The 23,061-nt window shown below is 45.5% G+C and overlaps 1 protein-coding gene across 1 annotated transcript in view; it reads left to right on the forward strand.

The window, feature by feature from the left end:
* The window catches only part of CYFIP2 (cytoplasmic FMR1 interacting protein 2), a 131,567-nt gene that overhangs the window by 11,113 nt on the left and 97,393 nt on the right, over positions 1-23,061 (forward strand). The window contains exons 2-8 of the mRNA XM_033853510.2: positions 6,311-6,450; positions 8,220-8,309; positions 14,054-14,131; positions 15,877-15,978; positions 18,139-18,320; positions 20,163-20,259; positions 21,549-21,677. Coding sequence (XP_033709401.1) covers positions 6,334-6,450; positions 8,220-8,309; positions 14,054-14,131; positions 15,877-15,978; positions 18,139-18,320; positions 20,163-20,259; positions 21,549-21,677 — 795 coding nt within the window. The 5' untranslated portion in view covers positions 6,311-6,333. The remainder of the gene's footprint in view (positions 1-6,310; positions 6,451-8,219; positions 8,310-14,053; positions 14,132-15,876; positions 15,979-18,138; positions 18,321-20,162; positions 20,260-21,548; positions 21,678-23,061) is intronic.

Here is a 23,061-nt window from a genome sequence, read left to right on the forward strand (position 1 = left end):
CTAAAATATGTTTATAAAGTGGAAACAAAAAGTCTATTTAGAAAAAATACTAAGTAAATAATTGTACAGGCAGTTTATGGATATGACTGCATATTCTGTATTGATTTAAATTATGTTATTAATAATGAAGGAGAAGGAATGGGAAACTAGAAATGAGGACATGCTAAGTCATCTCTTTCCTCCCGTGTTGTCGGGGGTTTCAGGTATGTTCATGCATTCTTTCATCCATCTAGTACTTCCCTGGTGCCTCATCTTTCCTTGGCACCCTACTAAGGTCTCCAGGGTTTTCAGTGATGGGTAAGAAATGGTCTCTGGCTTCAGGGAGCTTGCACATGCACGCGTCGTTCTGCTCTGGTTCGGGGGCAACATATATTTTATTTCATGGGCAAACTCAGATTGAGTGCTAGTGGCCACTTGGAGTTTTGTATTTCACAAGAAGGATTCTGAGGCTACCCGTGGACTCATTGAGACATAGAGACGTTATCAATGAGCAGCATTTGCCTTGGTATGGGAAGAGGAAGTAGCAGTACTTTGGAATTTTTTCCTTGCTCAGTCAAATGCTGCTCCAAATGTTTTTTTTGAGGGGGACAGTCTAAGCCTCCCTTATATTTATTTTTATATATTTATTTACTTATTTATTTTTTATTTGCAGATATAAATATACATATGCATTTATTTTTTTAAACTTTATTTTTATTTATTTGTTTTAGTTGCTTTCTAGCTGGAGAGATTTACAGACAAGGAGAATATTTCTTGGGCTCTCATGAAACCCAAAGGTGACAGTTACCTAATCTTTATGGCTTGACAGAGTCTTACTCTTCAGAGGAAGGAAAAGGCAGCCAAGTTGGAAAAAAAAAGAAAGTGCTTGGTACCTTTCAAAAAGGTACAAAAGTGGTGCAGTCTAGAAGAAAGGGCTTAGAATTGGGAGTCGAGATATCCCATTTCTGCCCTAACTCAGTCTCTAGTAGTGACCATGTGACCGTGAATGAACGTTTTCATTTCTTAGCAACAGTGTGTCCTCCCTAGAAAAACAGCAAAAATAACACCTGTCCCCTCGAACCTGCAAGGGTGTTATGATTGAGGAAATCAAAGTGAAAGATCTGTAGAGTTAAGAATTAGTGTAATATTTCTGATGCCTTGCTCTTGTTTAGGAGAGTTGTTGCAATGTTTAATTCATCCATTCGCGCTCTTAAAAAGAGGCCATCCGACTAGCTAATATTTCCCGAGTGCTTGCTGTGTGCCTGCTGTTGGGCTGAGCATTTCACGTGCTGTAATGTTATATAATCCTCATAATAAATCACTGAGGGCCGGGACTATTATTAATCATCGCCCTTTTACAGATAAGGAAACGGAGGCTCAGAGAGGTTAAGGAACATACTTATGGTTATGCAGCTAGGAAGTAACAGATGGCGGATATGAACACAGAACTCGAGCTTACCCACCATACTTAGCCTAGTTTTCCATGTCATTAAGCCTTCTGACTTTTTTCGTTTTTCTTCCAGAAAGTCAGTCAGAAAATAACAATGCAGATCTTTTGCTTAGAGAATAGCAACCTGCATTCCCAAAGCCAGGCTCTCTTAGTGCCCATCCTGCGTCTGTGAGGCCCCTTGCTTCTTGTTCAGGATCTGTCAGTCATCTCAGTGGGGGGGTGGAGGGGTGGAGGGGTGGAGGGGGTCGGGCACGGGGCCTACAGGACCTTCTCAGAAGCAGATTGCCCGAGAGCCCGGTGTTATTACTACTCGGTGAAACCAGGCCCCTGAGTTTCCGTTTGTTATGAAGATGCTGAATTTAAATCCGCCATGAATGCCCCACATTGCAGGTTGCAGCTGTGTCTGGTAAATGGTGCTCCCAGAACAGTGTTAGTTTTTTTAATATTTTATTAATTTCTCTTGCAAAGTGACAAAATGACCACGTGGTGGTAGACTCAATATTAAGAATTCTCCTCCTTTGGAAGATTGCATAACAGGCAGGACATTTGCGCTGGAAAAGAAGTACTTCTTTTCATGTATACCTCTGATAAAATTTCCGGAATGTTTTTTCTTTCTGACTGATGTGGAGTTGGCAGTGACTTCTAGCACTTGGGCTAAAAATGTCTGATTTCCTTCTCCCTTAGGCAGTGAATGATCTACAAAGAAACAGAGAAATCCATTAGAGAAGCTGTATTTGTAATGGAAATAAAGACTCCTAATTTATTGGCTCTGTAGGTCGTTCACTTATTGATTCTGATCAGGGGAAGGACGGGAGTATTATTGTGTTAAAGGGGAAAATCTTAAGGGTTATTCTGGTAAATGAGTTTTAGAATCTGAGAATCTTAGAAGAAACCCAGGTTAAAGGAGGAAGGAGAAGGTAAAGATCATAAGTAGGAGTCAGTGAAGATGAAGAAAGGGAAGACAGATTAGAACTGGGATTGTATACATTGAGCTGGGAGTTTTTATGGAACATTTCTGACATATTTAAAATTGGAGGGACTTCCCTGGAGGTTCAGCGGTTAAGACTCCGAGCTTCCATTGCAGGGGACCCAGGTTCAAGCCCTGGTCAGGGAACTAAGATCCCACATGCTGCGTGGCGTGGCCAAAGATAAAAGTAACATAAAATTGGATAAAAAATTATCATAAATCTCTGTGTGTAAGCATTACACAGGATTGACTTTTTTTTTTTTTTTTTTTTTTTTTTTTTTTTTTTTTTTGCGGTACGCGGGCCTCTCACTGTTGTGGCCTCTCCCGTTGCGGATCACAGGCTCCAGACGCGCAGGCTCAGCGGCCATGGCTCACGGGCCCAGCCGCTCTGCGGCACATGGGATCCTCCCGGACCGGGGCACGAACCCGTGTCCCCTGCATCGGCAGGCGGACTCTCAACCACTGCGCCACCAGGGAATCCCAACAGTTATTAACTTTGGCTGATTTTGTCTCATTTATTTCTCACTCTTCCGCCATCTAATATGATTTGGAAGCAAACCCCTGTATCCTTTTATCCATATTTTAGTAGGTATTTGTCGAAGGTAAGGACTATTTTAAAATATAACCTCAATATTGTTGTCACATCTACAAAATAGTAACAGTTTCCTTAATATTGTCAAATATTGAGTCAGAAACTAGCCAGAGAAATTTTCCTGTTTTCTCATATATGTTACAGTTTCATCTTTATGGTGGTTTGTTTGAAATAAGATCCAAATGAAGTAAAATCATGTGATAGTCTAAGTCTCTTATCATCTATAACTTCCCCCTCCATCTCTTTTTTTTTTCCCTTGCACTTTATTTGTTAAAGATACTCAGCCATTTGTCCAGCAGACTTTCCCATAGATTGTATTTTACTGAGTACCTCACCGTGGTGTGTTTTAACATGTTCTGTCCTCTGTATTTCCTGTCAGATTGTATCAAAGGCTTGATTAGATTCAGATATTTTGTTTTGAGTTCAGCACTCTTTGTAAGGTGATGGTGTGTTTTTCCATCAGGAGGCACATAATATCTGGTTGCCCCTCATGTAGTGATCTTAGCAGCAGTTGGTGATCAGTGCCTACAACCATTTGTTCACTAGGGGTTGGAAACTAGGGATATTTTAATTCTGTGACTATTTCTGGGGGAAAAAAAGAAATACCTTTATAAAGAGAAGCATCTCTCTCTCCTGCAATTCATTTATCCAGTTGTACAGTTGGTATAGGAAAGATTGGTTCAATGTTTGCTTCTTTCCTTTTATTTATTGATTTTCAACGTAAAAGTTGGTTCACAGGCATCCTCCAGCAGTAACAAAGGCATAAAACCAAGTTTTTGTTAAGTGTCTTTATGATCTCATGGATTCACATATATTTGATATTGTTTCAAGTCCCTTGAGTTGTGCTAACTGGTGCTCAGATCACCCCATCTTTGGCCAATGGAGGCTGCCTCAATTTGGCCCCTGGGTCCCTTTGACACAGCCCTGGTAGTCATAGATAAATAGTCGCTTCTAGGCCTTTTTTTTTTTTTTAATTTTATTTATTTATTTTTAACATCTTTATTGGAGTATAATTGCTTTACAATGGTGTGTTAGTTTCTGCTCTATAACAAAGTGAATCAGCTATACACATACACACGTTCCCATATCTCTTCCCTCTTGCATCTCCCTCCCTCCTTCAGGCCTTTCAAACCTAGGTTCCAAGCCCAGCTCCAGCACTTGCCAGCCCTTGACCTTGTAAAGTGACCTAAATTCTGAGCTTCTGTTTGCTCATCTGTAAAATGGGAATAATCATAGTACTTACCTTTATAAGGTTGATGCAAGATTAAAATAGCTGAGTGCTTGGCAGAGTGACACAGAGTAATGGCTTTAAAATGTTAGGTTTATTATTATTTGAATTAACGAAGAGAATTATTAGGGCTTTGGAGCTTACAGATCATTATGCCCTGGACAGTCATTAACCCTTCCTGCAAAATGGACTTAACATTAATGTACTAAAGAAGACAATCTTTTCTGTGGATTGGCAAATGGTTTTGCTGTAGAACTGAATGCCGCACTTAGAATTCAGGGCAGAGAAGAGAGCAGAGGAAGCAGCATAGGTGTGGAGAGGGCCTGAAACCACCTCCGTGAGGCCAGGCACCTGCAGAGGGCAGAGGAGGCAGTCACCTCTGAGCCGCCCCCCCCCCCCCCCCCAGCCGTGCCCTCATTGGATGTGGCCTTCACTGTTGCCATAGCGTGTGACAGGGAGGTGAGTTGAGAACTCAGTGAAGTGTGAAGCGGTAGTCAGCAGCTCAGCCCCATCTGCCCTCCCAGCCGGGCCTAAAGGAGACACAGGGGCAGCCTGCGTGGGGTGCACTCTGCAACTGTGTCAGTCCTTCACAGCCTGGGCCCAGCTCTGCTGTCGCTGGTCCTTTTCTGCCCTGGCCTCTGACACCACATTTCCTAATGAGTGAGGCAAATTCTCTGACACTCTGAGACTCCAGCCCTGAAGCAGGTCTCAGGCTTCCCTGGGATTAGGGATGGGGAGGGAGGGAGGGCGCTCTCCGGAGCACAGGCAGCCTTCTCCGCGTTTCCTCATTCGAATATGCTAAAGGGTTAGAAGTTGCTGCACTCCTTATTATTATGTTATTAACCTTTTTTTAAAACTCAGTTTTCAGATTTGTGTTCACCTAGTCTACTGTTTGTTTTGTTTTGCTGTTTTTTGCTTCATTTATTTCTGCTTTTGTAATTAGTAATCCCTGCATTCTCATTTTTGGGGGTTGATTTTTATCCTTTTTTAGGTTTTTGAGTGGAAAATTCAGTTCATTTAATTCTGCTTTCTTATTTCCTATGAAATGCATTCAGTTCTAAATATTTTACAATTTCTATTTGAATTCCTCTTCAGCTATGAATAACCTAGCAGTATGTTTTTTACAAATTTTCATAGATACGGAGTTTTTTCTTTGCTATAATTTACATTATTGATTTCTAAGTTTATCGCACTGTAGTCAGTGAATGTGACTTCTAGAAGGTCATATTTAGGGGAACTTGTGAGAACTTGTTTTATGCTCTAAATCATGATGATTTTTAATTAATGTTTCACATATGCTTTAAAAAATGAGTATTCTGTTTGCTGAGTGCTGAGTTCTTAAAATAGCAGTTAGCTCCTGTTAGGTAGGTGCTGTTTAGAACCTCTTCAGCTTCACTGCCTGGCAAAGTTCTCATCACACCCGCTGTAGTCTGCCAGGGCCTGAGACACAAAAATGTCCATTTTGGGCTGATTTGTTTGGTGTGGCTCACAAAACATACCATATGTCCAGGCCAAGGAAGACAGTGGCTCTAATGTTTTTGCAAATAAGGTTAAATTTGCTGGAGTCTGAATTCTTTGACTCCCAGCTTAATTTCACACTCTGGTTTCAAGCTGATAATCTTTGGCTCTCTCAGTCATGGATGTTTGTGTTATGCAATAATTTAAGAGTGGAACTGATAAATATCTTCTTGAATAACAAAAACTGGAGGCTGACTTTGGCCCGTGTTCTAGCGTCAAGCATAATTTGAGGTCCTTTGCTCCTGGTCACTGTGGTTGTATGAGTGTCAACGTAACTTCTCTGAGCCTTGTTTTTCCATCAGTTATGTGTATATGAGACCACCTGCCATCAGAGGGTTGTGGTGAGGCTCAGTCAAGGCAATAGACCTAAAAAAGTACTTCGTAAACTGTACAGAGATCCTCAGATATCAGGCACGGGTTGAGGGCACCACGGGAAGAAGTAGCAAGTGGAAGCAGTCTCGGTGCGTGTTTCTTAACTCCCCGGGTTCTCTGGAAGGAGCCTGGACAGGGTGAGCTTGGGAGAAGTGTTTGAAGGCCCCTGAAACTCTCCGTTTCTTTCTCTTCCATCCCCCCCAGTGCGGACAACAGAAACTGCCGCCATGACCACCCACGTCACCCTGGAAGATGCCCTGTCCAACGTGGACCTGCTGGAAGAGCTGCCCCTCCCTGACCAGCAGCCATGCATCGAACCCCCGCCTTCCTCCATCATGTACCAGGTTAAGTCCTCCCAGAGCACCAGGGCCAGATGGTGGGGGGTGGGATCAGGAATTCTGGGGATCCCCTGAGAGGGTTTGCCCTGAAGGCAGAGGGAAGTGGGATGCCTGCATCTAGAAGGTGAAGGGTCGTCAGCTGATGGAGTCCCTGCTGCGCTGGTGGAGCTGAGTGTAAGCAATAGATAAGCTAGTAAATGTACACCAGGGCTGTTTCTCTTCCCTCGGGGAAGGCTTGTTGATCCGTTCTGACCCCAAATACCTTCCCGGCTGTTCTTGCTGCAGCACCAACCAAGGTTTTGGCAGCTCTGACCTCATGAATTAAATATCGCAATTTAGCAACCCCTAGAGCCTGCCTGGGTAATTACTTTTCCTTCATGTATGTGACAAGAGGTCTTCAACTCCCCACAGCCGATAATGGCTCCGGGAAGCCAGTCACAGTTGTTTGCTTTTGCCTGAGAGGCAAGCTTGTGACAAACTGTGATCGGATTGCTCAAAACCGAGATCCCACCTGGGCGTGGTGGGAAGGGCATCCGTGCAGCTGTAGTCATCCTTGCAAATAGACCCTGTCTGGGTGTGCTGGGCAAGTATACCATGTTATGAAAGAATTAGTTAGTTGGAAATTTTTAGCTTTTTAGCTGTATTTGACCTTTTGAAAGTTCTTGGACTGCTAAATGAGACCGAATATAAACGCATAGTCTATTTTAAATTTCATTCAATGGCTAGATTTATTATGCACATGCCTGAAGGTTCAGCTCATCCACTTGGTTTATTCACATTTTCTAACCCAGATTAAATTTTAATTATGTAAATATCTTTTTTATTAATAGCAATGCAGCAAAGTATTTATAAGAAATAAAAATTTTCCTGTAACTGTGTCTATATATATATACACATATATATACCCCCACACCTTTTTACCACGTATATGTATAATTTTTTTTTTTTTTAACCAAAAGAGAATGATACTGTATTATGTTGCTCTATGATCTGGCTTTTTTAACTTAAAATTTATTATGGGTATTTTTCCTGACAATACTGCTATGCTACCACACTGTATTTAACCACCACATAGTACTTATAAGATGAGCCCATTGTATGGATATACTATTATTTATTTAGCTTTTTGCTGTTAATGGATATTTGGATGGCTTCCAGTATTTTTATTAAAAGAAAATTCTGCAGTTATTATTCTTGTACAGATGTATCTGCACCCTCAGGCAAGTATTTTTGCAACTGCTGGATCAAAGCAGTGTACCTCTTCACCTTTTGTTTTAATATCTTCATCTTTCAAAAATTTTTTTTCATACAATTTTTAAAGTTATTACAAAATATTGGCTACATTCCCAGTGTTGTACAGTACAACCTTGAGCCTACTTTACATCCACTAGTTTGTACCTCCCTTTGCCCACCGCTGGTAACCGCTAGTTTTTCCTCTATATCTGTGAGTCTGCTTCTTTCTAAAAAACAAAAAACAAAAAACAAGTCTTCACTTTTAAGAGCTATTTAGGCTTGTGTGGTTTAAGCCTTTACTTCCGAGGCTCCCTGGGTAAACCTGATGACCCATGGGAAGCAGATGCAGGCCCTGGCTGTAGCCAGCTCCTGCCCAGTGGGATTCAGGGTGGGATTTCTTGGCGGAAGATGAGAGGGTGTTGTGGGGATAGATTTCCACAGAGCACTCGGGCATTTGTTGGCAGCAGTTTATTCCCTGGACACCCAGCCACCTTGAACCTGTTTTCCAACCACCAAGTATTCCTGTTCTCTAATTCCTGCAGGCTAACTTTGACACAAACTTCGAGGACAGGAATGCGTTTGTCACAGGCATTGCAAGGTACATTGAGCAGGCTACAGTCCACTCCAGCATGGTAAGTCTCTGTGACCTTCAGGGACAGACGTGCCCCCTGCTGGTGGGGGCGGGGCTGTGGGCAGCTTCTCTCGCCAGGGGCCTGTGCTCAGCTGTTCCAAGAACACTCTGCCTCAGACCCATCTCCTCAAGCCCATCCTCATGCCCCACCCATCCCCTCTCAGCGCCTGGAGGCCCACTGTTCCTATCTTCCAACCTTGCAGATCCTGCTCACCTTTGGGGCGGAACTCTATTCCCACTGTTCACTTCCCTGAGCTCTAGCTTTGGGGGTTAACAGTTGATTAGATCCTGCCTTTTTTAATGCTTTATAGATAGATTACTGGCTGTGTGGAATTTTGGCCCTTGACCAAAGCACAAAGTTTCTCAAAAAAGGTTTGGAGTAACACATTACTGGTGGCCTAAATCATTCACAAAGAGGGACCCGTTGTTTGATGGATCTTGGTCTGACCCATCTGTGAGGGTACCCTTCCTTCTTGGGCTTTCATTGATTTCATCCTCATGCATCGCTGACATTTAAAGAATTCCAAATTTCTCATTCACAGGTTCTGCCTGTGGCTCAGTGGACCTTTCTCACTATATCAGCGATAGCCTAAAGCCTGTCTCACCACACCCTGCCCATTCATTCAATAAATGTTGTGTACCTGGTACCTGGAGAGACCCTGCTAAATGCTGGAGAGGGGGATATGCAAGGACAGATAGGGCTGGTCTTGGTTCTCAATGAGTCAAGTAGAAATAGACAGGCTTACCATTTATTGAACATTTTATGTGCAGATATTTTAAATGCATTGTCTTAATTAATCCTCACCTCAACCCTCTGAAGAAGGTTCTATTACAATACTCATTTTATGGGTGGGGAAAACTGAGGTCCAGAAAAGTTAAGTAACTTACTCAGGGTCCTGCCACTGACAAATGGCAGAGCTAAACCTAAATCTGTTTGACTACAAAACCTGTGCTCTAGATGGCTCTTTGCAAACAAATAAAAATATACAAAGTTAAAGGTAAAAGGCATGGTGAAAGTTCAAAGTCTTTAAGGGGCCCTGAGAGGCTCAGAGAAAGCTTGATGAAGGAAGTGGGTTTTGAGTAGAGGCTTGTATACTGTACATACACACACACATTATAACCACATATTATATATATATATATATATACACACACACACACACATATATAATATATGGTTATTATATATACATAATATATATGTTATATATATATATATATATATACCATATATAAATGGTACTTTAAACTATATAAGGTTTTCTTATACGTGGTATCATTGGAACCTTATAATAGCCCTGTGATTTGGAAAGAGATCATTATTCCCATTTTAGGGATGAGAAAACTGAGACCTAGAGAAGTTAATAAGCAGGTTGCTCATGATCCCACAATTAGTAAATCACAGGGTTGAACCTAGAATCCAGGACTTAAGATTCCCAGCCCTGATCTCTTTCCACTGACCTCTGCTGTCCCACACAATTAGAATTTTATCTGTCAGGGATGAGATGGAGAGCATCTGGCTGGTGGAAGCAGCATGAGGAAAGGCACAGAGGCAAAAGGCACAGAGACTGCCTGGGTTTGGACTGTGAAGTACATATAGGGAAATTCTTGGTGGTATTTATCAAAAATTAGATAAGGGTCAGTGCATAGAGGCTGTCTTCGTTTGATAGAGCTGCGATAACAAAATACCACAGACTGGGTGGCTTAAATAACAAATTTATTTTCTCCCAGTTCTGGAGACAGAAGTCCAATATCAAGGTGTCAGCAGGGTTGCTTTCTCCTGAGGCCACTCCGTGGCTTACAGACGGCCGCCTTCTGGCGATGTCCTCACACGGTCTTTTGTCTGTGCAGGCACATGTAAGGTGTCTCTCTGTGTGTCCAAATTCTGTCAGATTGGATGAGGGTCCTTAATGGCCTCATGTTAACTTAATCATCTCTTTAAAGGCCCTGTCTCCAAATATAGTCACATTCTGAGGTCCTGAGGTTAGGACTTCAACATATGAATTTCGCGGGGGGGACACAAGTCAGCCCATAATAGAGGGCTTTAATTCATTTAATCAAAAATCAGTAGCAATGGGAATTTTTCATTGATGGGAGAAATGTGAACAGAAATACACTTGAGGAATAAGTTTCATTTGTCAGTTTTGTGCAGAACAAGTGGTAAGGAGGCATGAGTGAGGCGATAGTTAAAGTTATCTACACTGGAGGCGTCAAGGGCCGGATGAGGGCAATGGTGTGAGGGATGGCTAAGGGGACATGGATACGAGAGGCGCTGGAGGTTGACTCCACCTGGCTTCACAGTGTGCTGGGTGCTGGGGCCCGTGGGAGTGACAACGATGCTGACTGAGGTTTCCTGGAAATACCAGGTCAGGGACACCAATAGGGAAGTAAGAGGAAGGGCCGGTTTGCAGGCAGATTGTATTCGTTTTCTGTGGCTGCTGGAACAGAAGATTATCACAGATTCGGTGACCTAAAACAACACAAAGTTATCTGCTTACCGTGTTTTTGGTCAGAAGCCTGGCATGGGATCTTACAGGGTTAAAATCAAGGTGTGGGCAGGCCTGCATTCGTTTCTGAAGGCTCTAGAGGAGAATCTGTTGCCTTGTTTTTCCAGCTTCTAGAGACTGCCCACATTCCTTGACTCAGCCCCCTTGCATCCAGCAGTCACACCACTCCAATCTCTGCTTCCATCCTCACGACTCCTGGTCTGACTCTCTCACCTCCCTCTCACTTATTAGGACCCTTGCCATTACACTGGGTCCACCAGATACCCCAGGATGACCTCCCCATCTCAAGGCTGCTAACTTAGTAACATCTGCAAAGTCCCTTTTGCTGTGTAAGGTATTGTTTTCACAGGTTCTGGGGATTAGGATGCAGACATCTTTCTGGGGCCACTATTCTACCAACACAGGGATAGTGTTCATATGGTTTTAGGCAGGGTCTCAGATAGGGTGTACTGATGATGTTCGTGGATAATGCCAAAACTTCACTTCCTCAACAATTTCCTCCTTGTACCTTGCTAAATCTTTCTGTAGAGTAGCTTTATCAGCAGCAAGAGGCTTCATTAGATGTTCATCTTCTTGTATTTCTCCTGCCCACTTTGGGGCAAGGTGAATTTCTCAAAAGGCAGGATAGCCAGAGAAAAGAGGAGTAATTGACCACCATGTAATTGACCACCTATGAGGAACAGTCAAGGGTTCTTTGCTGGGGGGTGAGATGGGGGCTGAGTGTCCAAATAAGTGCTGAGAGGTACCGTCTGTCACTATCTGAAATTTGATCTGAACTCACATTGGGTTTAAATCGTGGACTTACAGAATCTTATCAAGGTAAAGGACCTGAGAGATCCTTAGTCCTACAGCTGTCAACCTAGGCTGCACGTTGGAATCACCTGGAGAGCATTAAAAAACACTTATGCCTGGGCCCCTCCCCCAGAGATAACGATTTCGTTCCAGTGGAGCCCAGCCTGGGCATCAGGCGTTTTCAAAGTTGCCCAGGTGACTAACCTGCAGCCAGGACTCAGAGCCAGTGATTTAGGCCAACTCTTTGCCTCTAAATGAGAAAACCATGACATTGTGCAGATAAAAGTTGGGTCCAAGCAGAGCCAGGACCAGACCTCAAGTTTCCTGAAGCTCCATCCTACACACCATCCTGACCTCTACATTCCAGGCATGATTATACAACAAATCTGACTGATGGTCAGCTGAACTGTCCACAAGGCAGAGTCCACATCATTCTTGTTCACTGGCCTGTTTTCAGCACGTAGCACCAAGCCAGGGACCCGTGAGCACTCAGTGAAAGGTTCACTGGATGAGTGAATGGGAATATACCTGCCAGTGGGCAGTTTAGTGCTGATAAGTAGACACATGTTCCCTATGCATTACTGTCACTTCCCTTTTCTGACACGTGTTCTGAAGCAATGGCAGCAGGAGACCCACAGGCTTGATTCTTGGTTCTCTGTGGTCTCAAGCACAACATGTTACTGATTTAAAGAGTTCTGTAAATTAAGAATTGAAAGTGTGACTCGTCAGTGACGTTTGCTGTTGAAAACAAAACTTCAAAAAGTAATAAGCTCCAAATTAAATCTGATCTTGTGCTAGGAAGATATTATGAAATAGATATGATGTGTGGGATAAAAGATAAATCAGTAAAGGTTCATTTTTGTATCTATACAAACATTCACAAAAGAGATGGTCTAGTAATACTCTTTTTATTGTATTTTTTGAGACGTCCTTCATATAACAAAATTCACCACTTAAAGTATACAATTCAGTGTTTTCATAGTAGATTCACAGTGTTATACAATTATCACTACTATCTAATTTCCGTCACCACAAAGAGAAACCCCCAAACCTTTAGCAGTCCCTCCCAGTTCTGCTCTCCCCCAACCGCTAATCTACTTTCTGTTTCTGTGGATTTGTCTACTCTGAACAGTTCATCTAAATGGATCATATAATAGGTGGCCTTTTGTGTCTGGCTTCTTTCACTTAGCATAATGTTTTCAAAGTTCGTCCATGTTGTAGCGTGGATCAGTACTTCATTCCTTTTTACAGAAGAGTACTATTCCATTGCATGGCTATACCACATTTTATTTATCCATTCACCCGTTGGGTTGTTTCTGTTTTTTTGACTATTAGAATAATGTTGCAGTGAACAAGTGTGGAAGTTTCTGTGAGCACATATGCTTTCATTTCTCTTGGATACATACCTCAGAGCAGAATTGCTGGGTTATATGGTAACTGTGTGTTTAACTTTTTGAGGAGCTGCCAGACTATCTTTTCCCTAGTAATACTCTTAACTCCCTTTACAGATTACCTAGTGTGTATGTATGTTTGTACTGTATTTAATTCTCATAAAATTCTCTGAGGTTGTTATTTACAATATTATTATTAAACAGATGACTAAATGGAGAATTTTAGGTTAAGTGACTTCCTGAAGGCCAAAGGGCTAAGTGATGAAGCTGGGATTTCAGCCCAGATATTTGGACACTGAGATTAGGGCTCTTTCCAGTGAAGCACTTACTAGGTGAGGTGAGTCATCAGATTTGTTTTTCGTGCTGTTGTTAGTTTTGCCATCTGCTCTGTATTATTTTTAAAAATCTTAATCTTAACCGTCTTCCTGCTTATGAAATAGTAAAGTGGGCTCTTACAAAAGAGCAGACATTGTAGTACCGTGTGATGTGAAAAGCGAAAGCCCCTGTTTATCCATCCCCACAGAGAGCTTGCTATTCCTAGTTGTGGTATGTATTCCACCAAAATATTTTTCCATACACAATAATATACTTTCATAATTATTACTCTGTGTTTTTTAACCTATCTGCTGTACAAACTGTTTTGCTTATTTTCTTGCTAACTGTTTATCTGGGACAGCTTTTGCTGTTGGAGCTAGTGGATCTGCCCCTCCTTTCTGAGGTAGCCATCTGTCTTTGAAAAATGTGTCCTGCTCGTAGAGCCCTTGAGTGTCTGATGGGGACAATTTAGGCCATTGCTTCTCAAACTTATTGTGCACCTGGGAGTGTGAGTCCCCTGGGAATTTTATTGAACTGCAGATTCAGATTCCATAGGCCCAGGGAGGGGCCTGAGACTCTGCATTTCTAATAAGCCCCACCCCCCCCACCCCACCGGGTGATGCTGACACTGCCGGTCCATAGACCACACTGTGAGTTGCGACGACTGGGAGTGGGGGGCTGTTGAAAAGTCTTGTGGTGCCGGAGCAGTTTCTCCCTGCTGAGCATGTTGTGCTTTTCAGAATGAAATGCTGGAGGAAGGGCACGAGTATGCGGTCATGCTATACACCTGGCGCAGCTGTTCCCGGGCCATCCCCCAGGTGAGACAGTCCTGCCCCTTCAGGGGGTGCCTCCACCCTGCACCCCACCCCCGTCCAGATTACTGACCTTCTCCAGGGCCTCTTACCCAAGGGGGTGCGCTGAAAACATTCAGAGAGCATCCCGTAAAACTGACACCAGCTTTTAAAAATTGCTCAGTATTATTTTCTTTTGAAAGCAGTATATGCTAACTGTACAACACCCAAACCACTGCAGAAAGGTAGAAAGTAAAAAGCAAGACATCCTCACCCCTCCCTCCACCACCCAAATCCCCCACCTCCCACCAAAGCATAATCACTGTGGACGCTTTGCTGCATAGTCATCTGGCTCTCTTTCCTCAAACATCATGAATATTTCTGTGATTATTATTTTGTAAATTATTGTCATTTACAAAAGTGTGTAGTTTCCTATTTATACGGTTCTGCCACTTGAATTTTTTACACTGTATTCTTTTTTTTTTTTTTTTTGCGGTACGCGGGCCTCTCACTGTTGTGGCCTCTCCCGTTGCGGAGCACAGGCTCCGGACGCGCAGACTCAGCGGCCATGGCTCACGGGCCCGGCCTCTCCGCGGCACGTGGGACCTTCCCGGACCGGGGCACGAACGCGTGTCCCCTGCATCGGCAGGCGGACTCTCAACCACTGCGCCACCAGGGAAGCCCTACACTGTATTCTTTATAACTGACTTTTTTCATGTTGACACACACAGATATTATTTTTACCATTATCATAGTTATCATATTATTCTTTGGTCCCACTGTAACCAAATCAACAGGCCACAGGTGTGTAAACAGAAACCATTCCTCTACCTTGCTCCCAATCCTAACCCCAAGAGCTCACTACTTATTAACAGCTTGGTTTTTGCACCCTTTCAGATTCTCTATACCTGTATTATATATGGATACACACACACTGTTTTGTGTTTTGTTGAATAAAAACGGGATTAAATTACCCTTCCTGTCCTGCAGCTGTTTCCACCCATCAGTTTATGGTAGCAATCTTTCCACCTCAGGTCAGAGATGTATCTCATTGCCCCTAACAGTTACATAGTGATAGTGTATGAATGCATCATACTTCATCCATTTAATCATCGACTTCTGGATGTTTAGCTAGGCGCTTCCATTTTAAGAATTTCTATACAACAGTGTGAAGAATGTCCTTGTGTTCACTACCCTTTGCTCACTCTCCAGTTTCAGTGACCTGTTAGCAGCCTTGGGTGTGCATGCTGTGAACACATCTGCCACGGGATTCTGATGCGCTGAAAACCACTGGGCAGAGAAAACGGGCTTCTTAATGGGCCCAAGTATGGCCAGGGGACTTTGTCCCAAGTGCATCCAGAGCCATGGACAGAACGTTTTTCTCTGCTTAGGATCAGGCAGCGGCCCCCACGTAGGAGTAGGGGGTACTGGGGTAGGAGTGGGGCAAAGGCGGCAGGAGGGAGACTGTGCAGCTCAACGTAGTCCCGTGTACAGCTCATGGGCGGGGCACAGAACAGACTGAAGGGGAGGAGGGTTCTGTTCTGGGGACCAGCTGGTTTCTTTCTTGCAGCCAGTGTCTGGGGAGCACTTCTGCCCCCATCAGAATGTCAGACGGGGCTACCCCAGCCTCCTCTCACTAGGTAACCATACCACTGATCATCCTAAATGAGGTGCATTCAACAGTGAAAACGGGCCCTGTTAATAAGACAGCAGGTGTGAACCAGGACCACCTGGGCAAACCAGGGTGTGCGAAACCCCCTGTCTCCCCACAGGTGAAATGCAACGAGCAGCCCAACCGAGTGGAGATCTATGAGAAGACAGTGGAGGTGCTGGAGCCGGAGGTCACTAAGCTCATGAAGTTCATGTACTTTCAGGTGAGGAGTCAGGGTGGGTCTGGACCAGGACACCTGAGTAGGTGCCCACGCTTCTAGACACTGGTACTGGATTTCTGTGCCATGTTATTTATTCATTCGGCAAACACTTTCTAGTGCCCCTGCCCCACCCTGGGGTGAGCAAGACAGACAAGCCTCTCCCTCCATATAATTCACATTCTAGTGGGCAGACGAATGGGTTCTGGGTGGGAGGAGAGACTGACAATTAACAATACACAACAGAACAAGTGCTGTGAATAAAATACAATTAAAGAACCTTCGACATGGATGCAGCTTTAGGGACGGCCTCCACGGAGGTGGTGTTTGAACTGAGATCTGTATGATGTGAAAGAGGCTGGCAGGTGATGATCCAGGGGCAGAGGGTTTCAGGCAGAAGGAACTGCAAAGGCAAAGGCCCTGAAGCCTCAAGGAGCGTGACATGTTTAAGAAATGGAACGAAGCCAGGGAGGCTGCATAGTGAGCAGGGTAGGCAGGGACCTACTCATACAGGGCACTGCAGGCCAGGGGAAGAACACCTGGATTTTCTTCAAGCACCACGGGAAGCCGCTGGAGATTTCCGGTGACATGATCTGATCGAGGTGTTCTGGCTGCTCTGTGGTTGATGGATGGGAAGTGGGGGACAGCACAGGTGTCAGGGGCAGGAGGGCAGAAGGGTGGCAGCAGGGAGACCAGTTGGGAAGCCAAGAAGAATGAGCATTTAAGGGAGGAAAAGAGAAAAGACAGCCAAAGCCTCCTCTGAATGAAAGGTAAGAGGGCAAGCTGGTTATTATGCTTATTTGGAAGCCATTCAGGAATGCAGGCTGGTGGCTTTAAGACCACCCTCTGCCCGGGGTGGGGGAGTCCTACCACACACTCTGTGCCCTCCACGTGTATTTATGGCCTCATAAGTAGGCCTGCAAGCACTGGCCCAGGGTCTGCCCTGTGCCCAGCTCTGTGCTGGCCTTCTGGGGGAGGGAGATGGGAACATTTGGGGAAGGTGCAGATAGAGCCTCGCAGGCAGAGAAGCCCAGGGTTCTGTCGCATTCTGACTGTGTTCTGTTAGTTATTTCAGACCTCTGACAACTTCAGTTTTCTTACCTTGGAAAGAATGCCTATTTCACAGATTTTCTCTAGGGATAAATAAGGTCTGCTTGTAAAGTGCCCTGTTTGTAGAGCCCTCCTTACAGAGCAGGTTTAACAAAGGGCAGCTGCTGTTATTAGCGTCATGCACCTGCTCTCGAGGAACCTAAAATCTCTTCGGGAAGGCAGGTTCAAGAGAGAACAGCTACCCCAAAACTAAGTGTGTGCTAAACTGAGGGCCTCCTGACAGGAGGTATTTAGAGAAGGGAGGAGCTGAGACAATCTAGAGCTGTGCTGTCCAGTAGCCACATACGGCTATCTACATGAATTAAAGTTAAATAAAATTTAAAATGCAGATCCTCCATTGCACTCGCCTTTTCAAGTATTCAGTATCCACATATGATGAGTGGCTGTTGTATTGGACAGAGCAGGTTTGGAACATGTCCATCATCCCAGAAAGCTGTGTTAGACTCTGGAAGGAGAAAGCGTGGCTTGATCTGGTCTTTGAAGGCCTCCCTATCTCCTTTCCTTGCTTTATTTTTCTCCATAGCACCTATCACATTCTAATAGAGAGAATTTGTTTATTTTGTTTTCTGTCAGCCGTCACTAGAATATAAGCTCCTTCTGGTAGAGACTTTTTCTTCCGTTTTGTTCCCTGCTTTACACCAGGGCCAAGAATGGTGCCTGGCACGTGGAAGATGCTCAGTAAACACCCGTTTATTGGATGAATGGACCTCTTTCTCTGAGCATCCTTCTCACTCTCCATCTCTGCCCCCTTATTGTCTGGTGCCTGCACTGTCCTAGGTCTTGGGATACGCACATGAACAAGACAGTGTTTTCCTAGCAAGGGCGTGGTGAATGAATTCATTGGTTTGACTCACTTGGGGGCAGGTTCTGGGCTTCCCTCTAGAAATCAGCTTAGTATTTCAGCACACCTCTGAGAAAGACCTCTGGGCAGATTTGCCTTTCTCTAAATGTCCAGGCTCTGACTAGGGCCCCAGGGGAGGCTCGACCTCACCAGAGAGTGCAGTGAGGCACCCCACCAGGCCGCCGCATCCTGACCCGCTGCCCCTCTGCGTGCAGCGCAAGGCCATCGAACGCTTCTGCAGTGAGGTGAAACGGCTGTGCCACGCTGAGCGGAGGAAAGACTTTGTCTCCGAGGCCTACCTCCTGACCCTGGGCAAGTTCATCAACATGTTCGCAGTCTTGGACGAGCTGAAGAACATGAAGTGCAGCGTCAAGAACGATCACTCTGCCTACAAGAGGTCAGGGCCCCTCCCCCTCCCCCATCTTCCTGGGCCGCTGGCCAGTGGCCAGTGGGAGGAAGAGGACAGAGCCCTTCTAAGAGCCTCCTTCTCGGAACCAAGCTAGCCAGTCCACAGACACAGTGGGGTTGGGGGCCTGCCTCTGTTTCTGCAGGTTAAGGAATAAGGTGCAGAGCTGAGTTTTGGAGAACTGGGTCTTGGCAGGGTTTTCTGTCTCAAGGTGGAATCAAATCCTCGTTTGCCCCACCTGTGGAGCAGCCGCATTTTCTGCGTCCCATGCAGTCTGAGATTATATTGTGATTAATATAATCATCAAATGGTCACAGGAGTCATTCTCTGCAAGGATCAGAAAGCTAGTTCAAACTGCTTATGTAGAAGAAGAAACTGCGTTGGCTCCCAGGACAGAAAAGTCCTGGTCAGCTTGATCCAGGTACTCAGGTGATATTGTTGGTCTGGTTCCCTCTACCTCTCAGCTCAGCTTTCCTCAGTATCAGCTTCATTCTCAGGCAGGCTCATGCCCTGTGTGGCCTCCAGCAGCTGTAAGCGTCCCGCCAGCCAATGTAGCGACCCCAGCTCCTAAGGATGGAAAGAATACTCCTCCTTGCAAATACTTTTGCAGAAGCCCCAAGGAGGGTTGTCATTGCTCCAGCTTGGGTCATGTGCTGATCCCTCCATCAGACGCTATACTATGTATGTGTGTGTTGGGGTGGTGCTGATGGGAGGGGTGCTCGTCCTTGGGGTCAGTTGGAGGTCAGTGTCAGCTCACAAGAAAGAAGGACTGAGGGAGGCGGAGGGGTCCGTCCTCTCCAGAAATTTGGATACAGCCACCCAAAAGTGGGGAGGGCAGGCGAAAGCAGCCAATATACTTTGTGTTGGTTGAGGCTCAGATATGCTCCAACGTGTCTGTACACATCTCTTGGGAAGGATTTTCTGTGTCACTGCTGAGGAGGGCCCCCCTCCGGAGCCACATCCTCCCAGGGCTCCATGGTAACTGGAGAAAACAGACAACATACCTCACCGTTTTATCCTCCTGAGTGAATTGAAACCTGGGGGTACCCAGAAGACAGAGCCCCATTCAGAAATGGCAATTTTACAAAGATTCCATAGGCAGCTAGCTCATGGTACAGTATCTTCCCCACAAATTCTCCCCAGATATGGCCAACTACTTCCATCATGGTCACAGCCGACATGCTCTGTGGACCGGCTAGGGTCACGAACAAGACAGGTGTCTTGTCTGTGTTCCATGGTCCATCGTGACACGGGCTGCATCACCTCCACCTCCAGGTCAGGCTAGAGAAGTCCCAGTGCTGTGGTTTTCTCCCTTTAAGTCCCGCTGTGTTCCCCACACCCATCATCCCTTCACCTGTAATCCCGTCAGGTTAAATAGACTTTGGTTTTCCATACAATGTTTAGAAACATTGAGGTTTTCCTACAAATAACATAATACGCAATGAAAACAAAACATCCTGCTGCCTGCGACTCTTCTCCGTGACTTACCGTGCAGTTTCACTGGAGGTCACTGTGAGGCACAGGGATGCCCGTTTCGCTCTGTCCTACCACGAGCTGGTTGACGGGATGCTAGCTGCCCTTAAACTTTCCTGGTCTTTGAGCTTCAGTGCGTTCTTGCCTCCTAATTTCAGATACCCTTATTACAAGGGTGCAGACACCTCCTAATGAAATGACTCCAGAACACGCTCTCCTTTGATGTTAGAGTCACTTGTGATGTTCAGAGCCCCTTAACCTCAGGGACAGTGTATCCGGGTTAGCTGAGAAATGGGGCCCATGAGGCTCGGCTGAGGCCGGCTGTGCTTGAGCGTCCCTCTCTGCAACACCCCGTCCCAGGGCGGCGCAGTTCCTGAGGAAGATGGCGGACCCCCAGTCTATCCAGGAGTCACAGAACCTGTCCATGTTCCTGGCCAACCACAACAGGATCACCCAGGTGACGGCAAACCCATGTTAGTCCTGGCCTGGCATCCCGTGACGCAGGCCAGGTCCTGGAGGTTGGGGCGGGGGGCCCACGAGCAGAGGAGCTCTGTCCAGATCATCCGTCCCCTTTGCCCTACTCAGGCTTTAAGCTGCAGACTTACGTCTCCCCTCCCAACCACAGATGGCCCTTTCACCCTCTCCGGAGTTTGTTCTCTGAAAACCTTCTAGCCAGTGTTCTGCCTCTGCATCGGTGTAGATTGAGAGCTTGGGTTCTGGAGTTAGACCGCCTTGTTTTCTCATCCTAGACGCTCCACTGACCCACTGTGAGGCCTCGGGCAAGGTCTAAGCCTCAGTTTCCTCGACTGTAAAATGGGGCTGTTGTTTTGCCACTCATAGGACAGTGGTGAGAAATAAATGAGATACTATGTAAAAAGCCCTTAACGTGTAGAGCCTGATAGACAGCAAGGACATAAAAAGGCGTAGTCATAGTTGCTGCCGCCGCGTTGCCAGGGTATTCCCACGCAGCTGTGGCTCTCATGCTCTGCCTGACTTAAAATAACCTGTCTTGTGCATCTGTCAATTCAACCTAAACAGGCACCAGCAGGAATGTCAGCAGGACCCAGGCCTGAACTTGAGAGGGGCCTTCAATCTTCAAAGGGTTTCCGGGCTAAAATCTTTCTCAGGGCTTCACTGGGCCTTCCCTGCTCTGTGTTACCTGCAGAAGGCTCCTCAGTGTTGAGGCTTCAGGTTTTTTCCCGGGGACCCAGCCCCACGCCTGAGCCCCATGCACACCCTGCCGTGGGCCAGTGTGTCCCTTTGGAGACAAGGGGCCTGGGGTGGAGACCTCAGGCCTTCTTGTACAGGAAATGTCTTTGTACTGCTGTGTCCTGCCAGGAGGGAGACACCTGCTGGCCCAGCTCTCCTCCACTGGGCTTGGTCTTCCCACCATCATCTGAGAAGACGTCTTGGGCTCAGTCCACACTGTCAAAACTAAGCTGAGATTACCACGGGCCTAGCTGAACTGCTTTCAGCTCAGCCCAATAAAGCACTTTCTAACCATCAGAACTGCCGGGAAATACAATGGAAGGCCCCAAGGGGAGCAGGTCCCTGCCATGGGGGATGTGCAGGAACTCTGACCAACCACTGTGGGCACGTTGAGGAGAGGCTGCAGGCTCCCCTCCACCTGGGGCAGTCAGTGAGGCCGGGCACTGTCCCAGGGCCCAGCGGTGGCCCATCCTGGGTGGTGTGTGTGTGAGGATGCAGGACAGTGGCTAACCGGGTGGGGGGGGCACTGCTGTTTAGTGTCTCCACCAGCAACTGGAAGTGATCCCAGGCTATGAGGAGCTGCTGGCCGACATTGTCAACATCTGTGTGGATTACTACGAGAACAAGATGTATCTGACCCCCAGTGAGAAGCACATGCTCCTCAAGGTACAGCTCCCTTGGTCACACACCCCAGGGCCTGGGCTTGCCCTGTCACCTCCTTCTTATTTAAAATCATTTGTTTTTAATATTTCTTTCTTCTTACTTAAGCACTGATACAGATCTTACTGCATATAGTGTTTTGTAACCTGTTATTTGCCTTGAATATGTCATATACACCTTTCCAGACATCATTAAGGCTCTTTCTACAATGTGATTTTTTTTTCTTTTCTTTTCTTTTTTTTTTTCTTTCGGTATGCGGGCCTCTCACTGCTGTGGCCTCTCCCATTGCGGAGCACAGGCTCCGGACGTGCAGACTCAGCGGCCATGGCTCATGGGCCCAGCCGCTCTGCGGCATGTGGGATCTTCCCGGACCTGGGCACGAACCCGTGTCCCCTGCATCGGCAGGCGGACTCTCAACCACTGTGCCACCAGGGAAGCCAGTACAATGTGATTTTTTAATGGCTGCCAAGTATTCCATTGTATGGGGACATTGTTATTTAACAGATCCCCTGTGGTTGGATATTTGTTTGCTAAACTGCATTGAAACTCTGTAGAACACCTTCGTGTCCATACTCTTGTTAAACCAGACATCCTGGAGGAGAAAACTGCCAACTCAAGGGGAAGGCAGAATCTTCAAACTTTTGCTGTATTTTGCCAAATGGGTCACATTTGTTTCATCAGTTTACAAGTTTCATTTTTTAATTGCCAAGTAATTTTTATTATTGTAGAAAATCTGGACTATACAGAAAAGCATTAAAAAATTAAATCTCTTACAATCTTTCCATCCAGAGATAACACTTTTAGCATTTTGATGTATATCTTTCTCGTTTTTTCTGTGCTGATATATTTTCATCTGTATGTAATTTACATATGCAATTTACATAAATTTTGTGCACGTGTAATTTTTATCCCACTTCATTAAATGCATTTGGAGGATTATGCAGCCCTTAAATAATGTTATATGGATGAGCTTTAATTTCTTTAGCCATTATTCTATCGTTAGCTGCTTAGATTATTTCTAATTTCCCTCTGACAACAATAGCCCGGAAATGAATAATCTTCTCCATATTCATATGCATCACCCCTTTTGATTCGCTTTTCCCCAGAACCTCCCCTTTCAAAATTCCAATGCTGGTTTGACTTTTTTTTCCTCTCCCTGTCGCCTCCTGCTATTTCAAGAATCCCAGCCCTGTTGGTGTTCCCTTCTTAACATTTCCATAACATCTCGAAGAAGCTTGCAGGACAGTGTGGCTTTGTGTCTTGTTCACTCTGGCTTGCTCTGCACAGTCAGAAATCCAGAGAAGTCACCCAGAGCTCAGCAATCTCTCTCACCCCCAGTGCTATGCCTGGGCAATTACCATAGCTCTGCCCAGAATTGCTGCTTCCACTA

The sequence above is a fragment of the Tursiops truncatus genome, chromosome 3, assembly GCF_011762595.2.
Source record: "Tursiops truncatus isolate mTurTru1 chromosome 3, mTurTru1.mat.Y, whole genome shotgun sequence".
Taxonomy (NCBI): domain Eukaryota; kingdom Metazoa; phylum Chordata; class Mammalia; order Artiodactyla; family Delphinidae; genus Tursiops; species Tursiops truncatus.